Source organism: Lampris incognitus, chromosome 1 (assembly GCF_029633865.1).
Source record: "Lampris incognitus isolate fLamInc1 chromosome 1, fLamInc1.hap2, whole genome shotgun sequence".
NCBI lineage: Eukaryota > Metazoa > Chordata > Actinopteri > Lampriformes > Lampridae > Lampris > Lampris incognitus.
Window position 1 is genome coordinate 16,458,494 of NC_079211.1, and position 14,865 is coordinate 16,473,358.

The 14,865-nt window shown below is 47.5% G+C and overlaps 1 protein-coding gene across 1 annotated transcript in view; it reads right to left on the reverse strand.

Annotated features, from left to right (window-relative positions):
- efnb1 (ephrin-B1) overlaps positions 1-14,865 on the reverse strand; it is a 64,765-nt gene that overhangs the window by 20,239 nt on the left and 29,661 nt on the right. The window contains exon 2 of the mRNA XM_056287549.1: positions 12,792-13,069. Coding sequence (XP_056143524.1) covers positions 12,792-13,069 — 278 coding nt within the window. The remainder of the gene's footprint in view (positions 1-12,791; positions 13,070-14,865) is intronic.

The window sequence follows — 14,865 nt, forward strand, 5'->3', positions numbered from 1 at the left end:
TCAAGGAAGCAGAGGGAGGTCAGAATGACCGCCGGCAGGCAGAAGGAGGTCAAGAGGACAGTGAGCAGGCAGGACCTCATGGCAAAGAGGTGAGTAGCAAAGGAGACAGCACTTAATGATATATGCCAACATACCAGATATTTAGGCAAATAGTACTTTCAGAAACTGATGGGCTACACAACAATCATTCCGTACTGTTCTCAACTAATAACTTGGGACTTTTTTTTTGTTGTTGATTTTTTTCCCCACCTTTTTCTCCCCAATTGTACTTGGCCAATTAGCCCACTCTTCTGAGCCACCCCGGTCGCTGCTCCACCCCCTCTGCCGATCTGGGGAGGGCTGCAGACTACCATATGCCTCCTCCAATACATGTCGAGTTGCCAGCCGCTTCATTTCACCTGACAGTGAAAAGTTTCGCCAGGGGGACGTGGCGCGCGGGACAATCATGCTATTTCCCCCTCAGTTCCCCCTTCCTCCCTGAACGGGTGCCCCAACTGACCAGAGGAGGCGCTAGTGCAGCAACTAGGACACATACCCACATCCGGCTTCCCACCCGCAGACATGGCCAATTGTGTCTGTTGGGACGTCCGACCAAGCCGGAGGTAACACGGGGATTCGAACCGGCGATCCCCGTGTTGGTAGGCAATGGAATAGACCGCCACGCCACCCGGAAGCCCGTAATTTAGGACTTTTAATAAAGTGTTGTCTACTGATAGTAAAGAAAGTTCTGGTACAGCGTTGTGTAGATCTGTGTTTTATCGAAAATGATGCTCTACTGTTGTTGGTCTGTGTGTGTGTGTGTGTGTGTGGGGGGGGGGGGGGGTCTGACTTGCTGGCAGTTTCGCTCTAGAATACTTAGTTGGTGACCCCAGACTAAAAAAGTTGTGTAGTACATGGCCAATGAGCTGGTATAATGGATTTGATTCATCATCATCTACAGATTGCAGACATTGTGTTAAACAGTCAAGATACTGTAAGGATTGTACGACTTCAGTTCACTGAAGCACACACCCTAGCTGTACGGGTTTCCCTTTACCTTTACACTATGGAGAAAAAGTTGACACCCCCCCCCCCCGATATCCATTGTATAGTTTGCACTCTGCATACCGGTACCTATACACAAACACACCTCTGCAAAGTCACAGTGAGCTGTCTCTTGCACACAGGAAAGCACACCCACACCTATTAAAACATAGACGCATACACACATGCGGAGAAAATACACACACACACACAAGCAATCGGTGTGAGCCGTCTGTTGGATCAGTAGGAGATAAAGGATGCAGAATAACAGGGGTACCTTGGGGAGCAGAGCAAGTCATCTGTCTCAAACTAGAACAGACTGAGAGCACTCCCAACATGACAGATGCAGACGGACTCATCTTACGGCAAATCGCATCTCCTGACCTTTTACCTCCATACCTCGCCCTATGTTACACACACACCCGCGCACACACGCCCATCCTACCGCAACAAAAAGCACACGCTGCACGGTAAGGGTTAAGCTGCATTCAAAGTGACACTCGTAAACACTCATATGATCAAAAGAGACAAGAGCACAGACATGAAAACACACCTTCATTACAGGTACACTGACACGGACCGACAGCACCATGCAGCCTCACAATCTAGTGCCTGAACCACACACACAATATCTTAGCTGTGCACAGAGGTGAACACCGCCAGACAGGTGAGCAGACACACACAAACACACACCACATGTACACACACTTTGCCAGGCCCCTGAACTCCCCTCTCGGACAGCACATCATTTGACTAATAGCAGCTGAAATGTTGCATGCTTGGAGAAACAAGCAGTGGAGGAACTGGGTCAGAGAGAGGGAGAAAAAAAAAAGCCTTTCACCTCCTTAGTGGTCAGAGCTAAAGGTTAGAGGAGAGGCAACGCAAAACTGTGGTGCACAGGAACACACTCACATACACACTCACAAGGTAAAGGTTAGTATTGGTCATGTGGGAGTTAGTGTTGAGCCTTCTCTTAAAGCAAAGGAGCGGGTTCATGCAGTGTGTAGAAGCGTGTGTGTGCGTGCGTGCGTGCGTGCGTGCGTGCGTGCGTGCTTGAGCAGGCAGGCATTCTCTCATCCCTGCTAAAGACATTTGGGAACTTTTGGCAGCAGCGAGGAGCTCCACATTAGTGTTTCATTAAGCCTACAATCAACCAAAGACAGCAAACGCATAGCTATGAGCACACACACAGACACACACTCACACTCACTCACATATAGCGGACTGAAGGGCCCACGAGGAGGGGTCCCTGTGTGAGCACGTTGCTCAGCAGGAAAGCTGACTGAAATTTTGGTCTTGATTCGTTTGTGCTGATAATCAGCGAGGGAGGCATGGTTAACTCGGTAAAGCCCCGCAGCTGATAAAACTGATCCTCTTCCCCTTCCCTCTGTTCTTATGGAAGACTGATATGGGACTCGGCGCTCTCTAAAGAACCCCCCCTCCCCCCCCGACTCCCCTCCCTTCCCTTCTCCTCTCCTGACTAGAGGTCCACGAGCCACAAATCAGCCAGCTCAGCCTGATAAAAGGTATGTTCGAATGGACGGGAATGCAGTGGGAGATAGCGGTGGTGTGTCAGAGGCCACAAGGCTCTCGAAGGCCCGACTCACTAATGAGCTAATCTTTACGCAAATGCTTCGCGAGTCATACAAGAGCTGACGCGTCTCCGGTACACCGTCAAATGCAAAAACGGCGCCCGTACACGTCCACGCAATAACGTGCTGGCGATTATTAAGCGCCGTGTTGGTACGTGTACAAGTGGGTATGTGATATTTATTGTTGTTCTGGAAGTCTTATGCACGTCAGTGTGGAAATATTTCCAAGTGTGTATGTGCATGTAAAAGCACAACACGGCCAAATTACACTTAACCAAAACCAAACGTGATAAATTGAGTGTAATTGGTGTGGCTGTATACACACACACACACACACACACATATATATATAATGTCCATCATATTCCGCCACTGTCCATATATATATATATATATATATATATATATATATATATATATATATATATATATATATAAAATGTCCATCATATTCTGGTTGTCCATTGTCCATCATATTCTGCATGTGTCCATTTATATATATATATAATGTCCATCATATTCTGCCTCTGTCCATCATATTCTGCCTCTGTCCATTCATTCTGTAAAGATGGAGAGTTCCAGCTCTGCTGACCTTTTCAATATGGCCTCCAGGAGGGAACTGTGACAATCGATGCAGCCTTCGTTGCCCAGCACAGAATAGCAAAGCAAAGCCACAAAGATGGTGGGGGGAAGAAAAAGAAAAAAAAACAAACCTCTTACTCAAGGTTCAACGCATCCAACTTAAAAAAAGAACAGGGCAATACAAAAGCAGTGAGGTGTAGTAAACTAGCAGCAACAACACAATGCTGGCGTGTCTGATGAGAGGCAAAGTGCATGATGGGACTGTAATATTAAGCAAACTGCACTCGTATCAGCGACGTCCTTTTTTGGTCCGGTCAGAGAAAGGAGAGAAGAACAACATATGACGGGGGAGAAGACAGAAATACAGATGACAGACAGCACAGAGAGACGGAAAAGACAAAGACGGGCAGTAAAAAGGAGACCGAGAAATAGCAAGGAAAGGTAGTTTCCCAGAGAGAGAGAGAGAGAGAGAGAGAGAGAGAGAGAGAGAGAGAGAGAGAGAGAGAGAGAGAGAGAGAGAGAAGTCATAAACCTGTTTTAGAGGAGTCTGTCCTCCCATCTGTTATCCACAAAACCAGAATCTGTGAGAGGTACACCAATGAGCGCACACTATGTGTGTGGGTGCACCTGTGTGGAAGTGTAAATGTGTGTGTGTGTGCCTGAGCCCTGGGGGAATCTCCTATGCCTGCTAACATGGAGGCAACTGAACAAAGCTGACTGTAGCTACCAGGGGATCCAAGGCACCACACACACACACACACACACACACACCTACTGCACAGAGGAAGGAAGGCTGAGAGATGGATCAAGAGGCAGACGACATATAGATACTCAGACAGGCAGCCACAAATAGACAGATACAGAGACAGATCAATAGATAGTCTGCTGTAGATGATGGCTAATGTGTAATGGGCCAGAGTAGCGAGCGGCGTGTGGGTCCAAACCACAGTGGAGCCTCCTCGACCATGAGAACTGGTGTGCAACACGAGAGGCAGGAAAAGAAACGCACTTCTCCTCCCTTCTGCCGCTGTTAGCCAAAACCCCAATCAGAGAGCATAGCAGACCACAGAAGAACACTGCTGATTACATCCTAATACACATCGGGTCCGCGGCTGACGGAAGGCATGCACACACATGCATAACTCATACATACGTGTCAGCAGACACACACACACACACACACTATACTCAGTCCAGTATTCATGCTCACGCACAAATAAACACACACACACACACATACACACACACATACTCATGCACACACACTCACGCACACACAAACACTCATACAATGATTACATCCTGTCTGGTTCTACTTTCTGTTTGTCAATGGTATTGGTTACACGAGGAAGCCATACTGATCGAGAATCAGTATTTTGTGCAGAGGGCCGTGTGGCTCGGGGGCTTAACCCCTGGTCTGAGAACACGCGGAGACCGAGCTGGCCCCCGGCACCCCGGCCCCGGGCCTCAGCACAAATAAACATCCACAATGCAAAAATGTCTGGAGACTCGAAACAATTTCCTGAGGGATCTGTCACTGTGTAGAAGCAATGGGGAGGAAGGGGGGGAGATCTAAGCAGAGGAAGAAGGGAATAAACAAGGGAATGGCTGGAGGGGGGGGGTAGAGAGAGAGATGCATTTGTGGTAGAAAAAGAGAGAAACAAGAAAAAGAGAAAGGCTGAGAGAGAGAGAGCAAGATGGAGAGAAATGGGAAAAATGGGTTTACTAGGAACGGGGAAGTGAAATTGTTTGGTGCCGTGTACCAAATCATCAGCTCACTTTGAGAGGCAGCGCACAGGGCTGACGGCGTGAGCTTACCATCGCACAACGTATTTATTTATCACGTGAAGACGTCGCTTTCTTTTCAGTCCCGCCTCGTCCATCCATCCATCCATCCATCACACACGCATAGACTCTGACAGCAAACAGATTCACTTCTGTGGAATCGCTGACGGAAAATATTTCACGCTCGGCTAAGACGACGCTCTCACGTGCATTAACAAGCAGACAATACATATGGCCACTTCTATTATGTAAGCAAATCTGGCCAAGAGGAAAGGATGGATGAGTTTGCACGGGTGTGTTGCCGTGCATAATAATGTATATGTGGCTTCTGTGCTTCAGCATGTACTTGCATGCAAGTGCGTGCTTATGAGTATATATTTGCATCTGCCCATGTGGTTTTGCGCCTATTTATGCCTTTTTTTGTGTGTATATTTGTGCCCGCACGCCTCCAGTGTGTTTGTGTGCTTCTGTTACAGTGTTTGTGTGCTTGTGGTCTTGCTGGAATGGAGCACGGTCCGTTTTGGCACCGAGCTGAATTCACAGAAACGGGCTTGGCTCATGCCGGTAAGAGCAGTATTTAGACTCTGTATTTATGCGTCGGACAACCACAGCCATCCCTATCACCGCCTTGTGATTCATGTTTGTTTGCTTTGCTCCACACAGATGCAATTCCATCAAGACGCTCTTCTCCCTCCCACCGAAACGCGCTCGCCAGAAACGTTAGTCAGTCAGTTTCATCAGCCGGCCCTCGTCGGGAGCTGACCAAGCATTCAGTGGTTTCCACAGCAAGGATGCGACATTAAAACTAAGAATCTCTATAATTACAGATCCATATTTCTCCGATGAGTTTGTGTAAACAAGCCGGGCTCTAATTCAGGGAGGCGGAATTTTTTGGCAGGCCCGGGCCGAGGGTGCCACTGAAAGGCTGTCGGAAAACAAAGCCATTTCAGAGTGTGCCTTGGAAGAGAGAAACCACTGTTCTAGGGAGTGGGAGAGAGAGAGAGAGTGGGAGAGAGAGAGAGAGAGAGAGAGAGAGAGAGAGAGAGAGAGAGAGAGAGAGACAGAGAGAGACAGAGAGAGACAGAGAGAGAGCTCCATCTGAAAGAACCGTGATTGGAGCCGAGCGCTTGGCCGGAGAAGAAAGACATTGAGAATATGTGTTGTTGGCAAAGCAGAGGGCAAACGACCTCAGATGTCTCAGATGGATAGTGAAATATGTTGTCCAAGAATGTTTTAGATTATGGGCCATCACTGTTTTATTCCATCCTTATTTTATTTCTTCTTTTTTTTTAATGCACCAAAGCAACGTCCAATACAGCCCTCCTTGTGGACAAAGATGCTCATCATCTCACGCCGTACATTTTCTTTCCCTAATCACTATGGATTGTTCTCTAAACACAGATCTTTCCAGTGGTCTTAAGCTGTCTCCTATCCTTTCGCCTGCAGCTATTTCAGAGCTGCAAAACCGCAGCGATGGGTTCCGCATAATGAACGAAACTAAAGAAACTTAGGAAGCAACTTTGAACGACTGAGAATCATTCAGAGTGAAAGCTTCAGACGGGGGGTGGGTGGGGTGGGTGGGTGGTGGAGTTATGAGTTTGTGTTAGCAGAGGAGAGGAAAAATCAACAGTGTTGTTTTTTTTCACAAGAGTTGGCTCTGTGGTCTCTCTTGGTCTGCATGCCACGAAGAGATCTAAGCTATTGGTTAACAATGATGACTTCACCACAGACATCCAATGAACGGTGCAACTTACACGCACGGCTGCACAGGCGTGCATGCATATGAGCATGCACAGAAATGCCCGCGCTCGCACCTTCTCACATACCCCCACCCCATCCTTTGCAGAGAGTTGACAGCAGATTTACCGAGAATGGTGGGATGGGAGGGAGGGAGAGAGTGAAGGAGCAATGGGAAAGGAGTAGGGGAGAATGTGTAAATAGCACCGTAGGAGCGAGAGGGAGAGAAGACGCCTAGCACGCGAGATAAAATATTCTAATGAGATAAGCATGAAGCACGGCCAAGGAGGGATGAGTGTCTGCGTTTGGCGATGCACGGAGCAGACTAATTGAGATGAATTCATGAATATATCAGCTTCATCGAGGAGCGACGGGTTCAACCGTAACCAATGGTTACCATTCAGTTGTACGGCCGCGTGAGCAGCCCTCCCTCTAAAAGGATGTCCTCGTGTCTTCCCTCCCATCCCCTCCGTAGCCCCCCACCACTCCCACCACACACACACACACACACACACACATATACATACGTCCCCCAAATCCCCCCCCCTCCCGCCTTCCCCCTAAACAAACTCCCCTGTAATAAACGAAAGGCAATAACCGGCAACAATAACGCAGTGCCTGCTAACCCTCTCTGAATGAAATATCCAAAGCAGAACCAGCAGAGGCAGCCTAGATAGATTTGCAAAGCAAGCAGAAAGCCACATATTACACCGCCACTCTCATAACCGCTGGGATACCTTCGCTCATGGGGAGGCTAAATCTCCTTATCGCCGGCCGCGCTTCTCCGCCAGTGCTAACCTCACCTATTAGCGGAGTTTGGGAGGATACTTTGAAAATGAAATCTGTTGCGGATTAATGATTAGCTGCTTATGCTTGTAATTGCTTGCATCAATGACAATTACCCCAAGTCAGTAACGTATTACAACTGCTGTCAGCGGGTTCAGGGATAACTCAGCCTCTGCAATCAACAAAATCTGAGCAAAACCACGTTTCGGGAGATTGACGAGTCCTGTTGCAGTATTGTCGTCCACCGTTTGAAGAAATGTTAACGTAAACTGCTGTGCGTAATGTTATACAAATGGAACGAAAGCCCATTTAAACAATGTAAGTTGAACTTTAAAGTCAAAATACACCGAGACAAGCCAGCTCTTTGGTTGACATGATGTTGAACACTTTTACTCACCCTATTTTATTGTATATAAAGGTAAACCTAGGGCGTCCAGGTGGCGTAGCGGTCTATTCTGTCACCTACCGACACGGGGCTCGCCGGTTCGAATCCCCGCGTTATCTTCGGCTTGGTCGGGCGTCCCTACAGACACAGTTGGCCGTGTCTGCGGGTGGGAAGCCGGATGTGGGTGTGTGTCCTGGTCGCTGCACTAGCGCCTCCTCTGATCGATCGGGGCACCTGTTCGGGGGGGTAATAGCGTGACCCTCCCACGCACTACGTCCCCCTCTGGCGAAACTTCTCACTGTCAGGTGAAAAGAAGCGGCTGACGACTCCACATGTATCGGAGGAGGCATGTGGTAGTCTGCAGCCCTCCCCGGATCAGCAGAAGGGGTGGAGCAGCGACCGGGATGGCTCGGAAGAGTGGGGTACTTGGCTCTACACAATTGGGGAGAAAAACACCCCCGCCCCCAAAAAAAAGGGTAAACCTTTTGGATTTTCTACATTTTAGAGCTATCAGACGTTTAGTGCGAAGTAATAAATAACACACAGATTTGAAAAATGTGAACTCTTCACAGTGAGAATAAAACGTGCTCTTAAAAATATATCATTAATCACGGTTTTACATTTTTCAAAAAGAGGGCAGTGTCTGAACAGGCCTAGAAGAAATCAGCACATCTTAGGCAAGCGACAGAGCACGCAAAGCTTTCAGTCTTTTGGCTTTCACATTAGTATTAGATCACATACTACATACCTGAGGGAAATTACAAACCAATGGTTGTGCATTTTCTTCATGAAAGCCTTTAAATGCACATAAGACACAGTGTGCGTGCAGGTTTCTTCAAAGACAATGAAAACATCTTTTCCCGTAAAAAACGCATCTCCGACTAATCTCTTTTGCCATTTCTGAGTCGCTGTGATTTGATTACGTTAATTCCTAGATCACATTTGGCCTTTTTTGCCATCAAGTTATTATCCTCCTGTTACATGACTTTGTGACTGTCATGCTGTCTGCATGTTTATGCGACTATATTTAGACTTGTGTGTGTGTGTGTGCGCGCGCACGCATGTTTGCATGCATTTGTTTGCGTGCACACTCACCTAACACACAGTATACCTGCCCGGGAGCATGCACGATGCACATATGTTGCAGTGTTTACCCCCTTGCAAATGTAGGGCAGGGCAGGATCCTCTGATCAGCTGTAGTGGGATAAGGGATTTCAACCTTGACCTTTAACGTCCCGAGGGCAAAAAAGGAGCAAAAAGCAGGCACCTAGTGTTTAGTGTATGATGCCCTGTGTGTGTGTGTGTGTATGAGTAACAGAAAACTTAAAACCCATGGTAAAGAGCAGGAGTGTTAACCCGTGTGTAACAACTTTGACCCTATCTGGTTTAATTGTGGCGGAAAGATTTTGGTACATTTTCGGTGTCTGATGTCTTCCAAGACCCTCTTCCATTTTCTTTTTGTCTTGGTCGGCATCCAAGTAACCAGTTTTGTTTTTTTTACAGCAGGGAAGAATGAGTCCACACATTATAATGATAAACAGATACTGCCTGTGTTGTCCTGCTTAAACTTTTCCAAGTACATGCCATGTGTGCTAAACCGAGTAAAATGCTCAACGCTAGAGCATTAGCAGCCTGAAAACAGGGCAAATACTCATAATTAGCATGCGAAATTCACAAGAGACAACGTATTGACAATGTAGGTCAACAAAAAAGTTTTCAACCAGCAGATCTACTGGGTTTGTGTGGGCAATATATACTTCACTGTGGCAACAGTCTCGTGGCGGTTAGTATGTGCACCACCCGAGTCAGTATTCTGCAGGGGAGCTCTGCGTATGTTAGTGTCCATGATGGTGCACAGAGATGGAGAGTGACAGCTGTCAAGGGGGATCAGCCTTACCCTGCTGGCTGCAAAGGAAATCAAGGAAGAATTGGAGTGCATGACGACAGCCTGCCTGTGTTTACCGCCTTATGGCCTTGTCCTTATATAGAACAGAGCGGCACAGGACCGGCTGGCCACCGCGAACACATCACAGAGCAGTCATGGTACATCATTTCAACGGGAACCCAAATGGAAAGAAAAATGCAGGGCGCTGACAGAGTCTACTTGGCCCTATAGAGGATGTATTAAAGAGTAGGTGTGCGTGGGTATGTGTTTGTGTGATCGTGAGTGTAAGTGTGCATGTCATCTCGGTCTCTCTCTTTTGCCCCCTGCTCTCTTATTCCATTATATTTCCCTCTCCATAAAAGCCTCCTGTCTCAAATCACTTCTCCCCTGACTCTAACCCCTAAACACAGAATGGCCATTTTCCTCACAAACAGCTCATTCCATATCCTGTGTTTAGACAAAGCTATGAAATACAACCAGTTTGTTCGGGTCTTACACCGGGGATAGAAGGATGAGGGCGGGGGCTTGGGGATTGGGGGGAGGAGGAGGAAGGGGGATGGGGGGGGGTGTTGACGGACAGCAGGGGCTGGTGCTGGTACAGGTCTGGGGTGTAGATCAGGGCAGGGTTATCATGACTGACCCCCTGCTGTGTCTCCCTGACCTCAAGGCTCTGAGTTTTGATCTCTGACCCTGCCTTGGCTCCTGACAGGGCAGTGAGAGAGCCTGTGGCAGGACAGGTCCAGAGTGGACGGAACAGGGAGGACCGGTCCTGTTTGGGTGGCGCCAGAGCGTGGGAGACAAACAGAGCTCTCTGATGTAAGTGTGTGCTTGTAAACACACACACACACACACACAAAAAAACAAGCGCAGATTAAAAACAAACAACACCACCATTTGTCGCTTACTCAACCCCACACCATTTGTTGCTTATTCTACCCCACGGAGGGGAGTGGGGGACAGGGAGTGCGGGGGGGGGGGAGTGAACTGTGTATGTCTAAGTGTTTGGGGTGGGGGAATTCTCAGAAGATTTGGTGGAATGTCCACTCCCCATGCATCTTCCTCTCGTCCCGACCGCTGTCTGCCGTGTTTGACCGTTAATCAGGCCAGATAAGCCGGGGGTCTTTATAGCAGAGCAGATTTACGCCGCTCTGCTGGCCGGCTGGACCGCATTCCCAGCAGGGACGGCAGGATAACGTACTCACATCTCACAGCCAGGGATAAGCTAGCCTAAGGGGGGGGGGGGGGGGGGTGGCGGCTCAAGACACATACAGGGCTCTACTGTACACACATACAGGAAAAGCAGGAAAACCATGGAGTAGATATAATTTTTGCAGGTGCTTTCAATCTTTCTTTCTCTCTCCCTCTCTCTCACACCCACACATGCAGAAACAAAAACACATACTGCGAACACGCAGCAACCATGCATGGTCATTATCTAAATGATAGATGGAGTGCGCCGCAACGTGTGCGCAAGCAGCAGGAGAATAAATAAAGCAAGCAGTTCCTGTTGGAGGGGACAACAACATTAACATAATACCGAGACAAATACCATATCCGATTACTGCTGACGTGGAGACGGCACAGTATATGAGCCTAATAATGATCCAACATCGGGCTGTGGTTTGGGAAGGATTTACAACTGAGGCTAGTTACGATTTTGCAGCCCAAACACTTTGGAAGTGTTGGGCACTCTGCACGCTGCTAGAGGGGAACGGCTACGCGGCAGAGAAGCACTACAAGGGGCTCTACGGTAGAAAAATCAAAATCTTACCCCAAAAAAAGAATCAATATGCTACCCCTTTCATCTTGGACCACAGGCAGGATATGTGCCTGCACACATGTCTCCTATAAAGAGTCAGTAGAAAAGATCGGATCTGTGATGTATTGAGGAAAAATGTTACAGAGCTGCCTTGTGATGAATGTGAAGACAATTTTGCAAGAACAGGAAAAAAAAAACCCCAAAGTTTTCGCTAAAGCTCATTTCGATGTGACAAAGCTCAAACAAAACATTTTTTGTAGTCCACATCAAGGGAGCGGCTCGGTAAAGTGTTGCTTGATAACATCGCAAGCTTTATGGCTCCCATGCTCTCCGGCTTTGTGGGAGAGTTCATAAATATGGACCGAGCTGTCCGGTATCAAATAAATAACATTTTAGAGGTTTAATTAGGCATGCGTCTTCCCTTTAAAAGAGATTGCGCACCCAAACAAACCGGGGAGTTTCCTTTTTCCAAATTTCCGATCATTGTGCAGCAGGGGGGCCTAGTGAGTAGGGAAATTGTCCTTTAGCCAGAAGGCCTTAGTTCCCTGGTAAGCAAGTATGTACCCTGCTGACATGCTCCTCGACCAAGACGAATGAAGGAGAATAAGGAGCAGTCTTCCTTCACTACCTCAACAAATACTGTGTTAGTGCCCTTGAGTCAGGCAGTTTCCCCTCAACTGCTCCAGCTGAGCTACCGCAATGGCCTTCCACAGAGGATTGGGTGTACTAACATGCAGAAAGTTGTATGAGCTTAAGGTTATAAGGTGTAAATATGTGTAGCTAAGTGTGAATCGGGGACAGAGGAACATTCCTCAGCAAACCGTCTGTGGCTCCATAACAAAAAAATATGCAGGGGTTAAAGAAGAAAAAAAAGCAAGAAAAAGAAAAAAACGAAAGAATTTCAAGCCTGAAAAGTTTTCCAGAAGGTCCAGAAGATAGGTGTGTGTGTGGCTTTTACTGATCAGAACCACCTTCTGCTTGCTCACTTGCGATTGTTTTTAAGCACAAGAAAGGTCCATCACTTTTCTTTCTTTTTTTTTGCGTTTTTTTTGCTGTTTGTGTAGACAGGGACATTGCTCTGCATTGAATGTGCATACACATTTTCAGATCACACACACTGGTATGAATACTTACGCAGCTGCTGTAGCTATGCAATAATTTCTTTGAACACGTAAACGGTACACCAATGAGCACCTGGTTCTCTGAGTTTGGGGCACCAAGTACCAGTGCCGTCTACTACTTATAAGAGCGACTTACAGGTGATGTAGTAGTTGTTGTTCCTGTTGAACTCCAGACCCATGTAGTTCGGGCTGAACTCCTGGAACTTGATGGTGAACTTGATGTCCTTCTCAGGTTTGTTGCAGTTGACCAGTACATTGGGGTCCAGGACCGTGCTGCAGCTCTCCGCCTGCTCCCTCTTCACCAGGTACAGCTTGTAGAACTCGTACTCCCTGCCTGGGTCTGCCTTGGGACAGATGATGTCCAGCTTGTCCCCAATGTTTGGGTAGATCACCAGGCCCTTCCCGGCCAGGAACCTGGGTAGTAGGAGAGAAGAGGAAGGTGAGTGAGTGAAATAAGAGAAGTGGGAAGGTTGCAGGTTGTGTGAGAAACACAGACAAAGTAGTCATAATCCAGTTTTAATGCTTTAGGAATCGGTTTTTACTTCTTTAAGTTCTTCTGGCAGGGCTTTCAGAGGTAGCGTGGGAACTATAGTCTAAGGACATTTTTCCCTCTTTCTGCTCATTAGCAGTATTTCACAAAGTGAAAACGTAAAATAGAAAATAAAAATGTTGGCTAATGTGCTGTGGTACTGAACAGTGTATTTTACAAAAACAGTACAACTTCTTTTCTTTTCTTTTCTTTTTTTTTGCTCACTGGATCCAAATCAACAAAAACTAACTACTGCCAAAACAAAACAAAAAGTTTACTGGGAGAGACACAAAATGGCCACCACAAAATGGCCGGCGGAAAATGGCTGCGGATGGAAGCAGCTACATACCAAGGCCGCATAGGATTGGTTTCATATTTTTAGAGCCTCTCTATTACACCTGAGCTCTAAACGTGATATCTAAGCTATCCCTCCTTCACAATTCTGTGTTTGGGGATGAAAAAGAAGCGAGGGGGTCGGTGGAGAGGTTAAGAGATCCTGGTTCATCTTCCTTCTGCCCCCGATCATCTACCGGGGGATTAAGATAATCCATCTGGCCATAATGTACCTCGCCACCTCGCTCCTCAGTGCCAACTCAATCAGTTCAGCACTTGTTCTCCTTTATTCGCTAAAGTTGGAGAACAGGAGGAAGCTCAAGCTGTGTATACATTATACGTGGACGTGTGCATATGGCGAGAGGGGGTTGGGGGGGGTCCTCGAGTGAGTGTGTGTGTGTGTGTGTGTGTAGGTAGGTAATGCCCATAAGTATGTGTTCATGCTTCTGTGCATGTGTATATTTGTGGTTGGTCAGCAAAATGAGCTATGGTTGCGGTCTGAAGGGGGGGGGTGTGGAGTAGTGGGGGCAGATGGGCCGAATCATTGTTCTGGACTTGTTTGAGGCTTAAAGTGTCAACATGGTTCAGCTCTGCTGTCCCAGTTAGCCAAGCATTAACCCAGACAGCCGGACTGACCACGGGTGTGTTTATGTGTGTGTGTGCGTGTGTTTATATGTATGTGTGTGTGTGTGTGTGTGTGTGTGTGTATTGTGGTCGCAGACTGCGAGCACAGCAGCGGGGCTATCTGCTAGATCTGCCCATGCCAGCAGATTTAAGCAGGATTTAGCAGCGCGCAATGCATTTGTTGTTCTTTCTGATCCCTCACGTTTTAACAAGACATCAGGGGCTGGGCCCTTCTCCCTCTCTCTCCCTCTCTCTGTATCCCTACTCCCTCCTTCTCGTTCATTTTTTTCTCTCATTTTCTCCCCGTTTTCTCTCTCTCTCTCTCTCTCTCTCTCTCTCTTATTCCCTCTCTCTCAGAGTAATCTCACTTTATCTACAGCCCTTCATTTCACCGTCACACACATCATTTCACCACTAAATAACAGACTCTTCAGACAGGCCCGGGGATGGAGGTCTGCTACGCCTTCTGAGAGACAACGACAGAGGCGTGCACGTGTTCGTGTGTTTTTCGATAGGCGCATGTGGAGGGGAGCACGTTAGACCCTCTTCATCTGACGTTTAACACTGACCAACAGTCGGCCATTGTGGAAAATGACCATTTAAAAAGTCCCATTTTCAAGAAATAAACCCCCCATGAAAATTAACATGATGGGATTAAGGCCTTTTTCTGCATTCATGTCCGCTCCATTTGGGGGAGAGAAAAAAAAGGCATTGCCAAACAAAC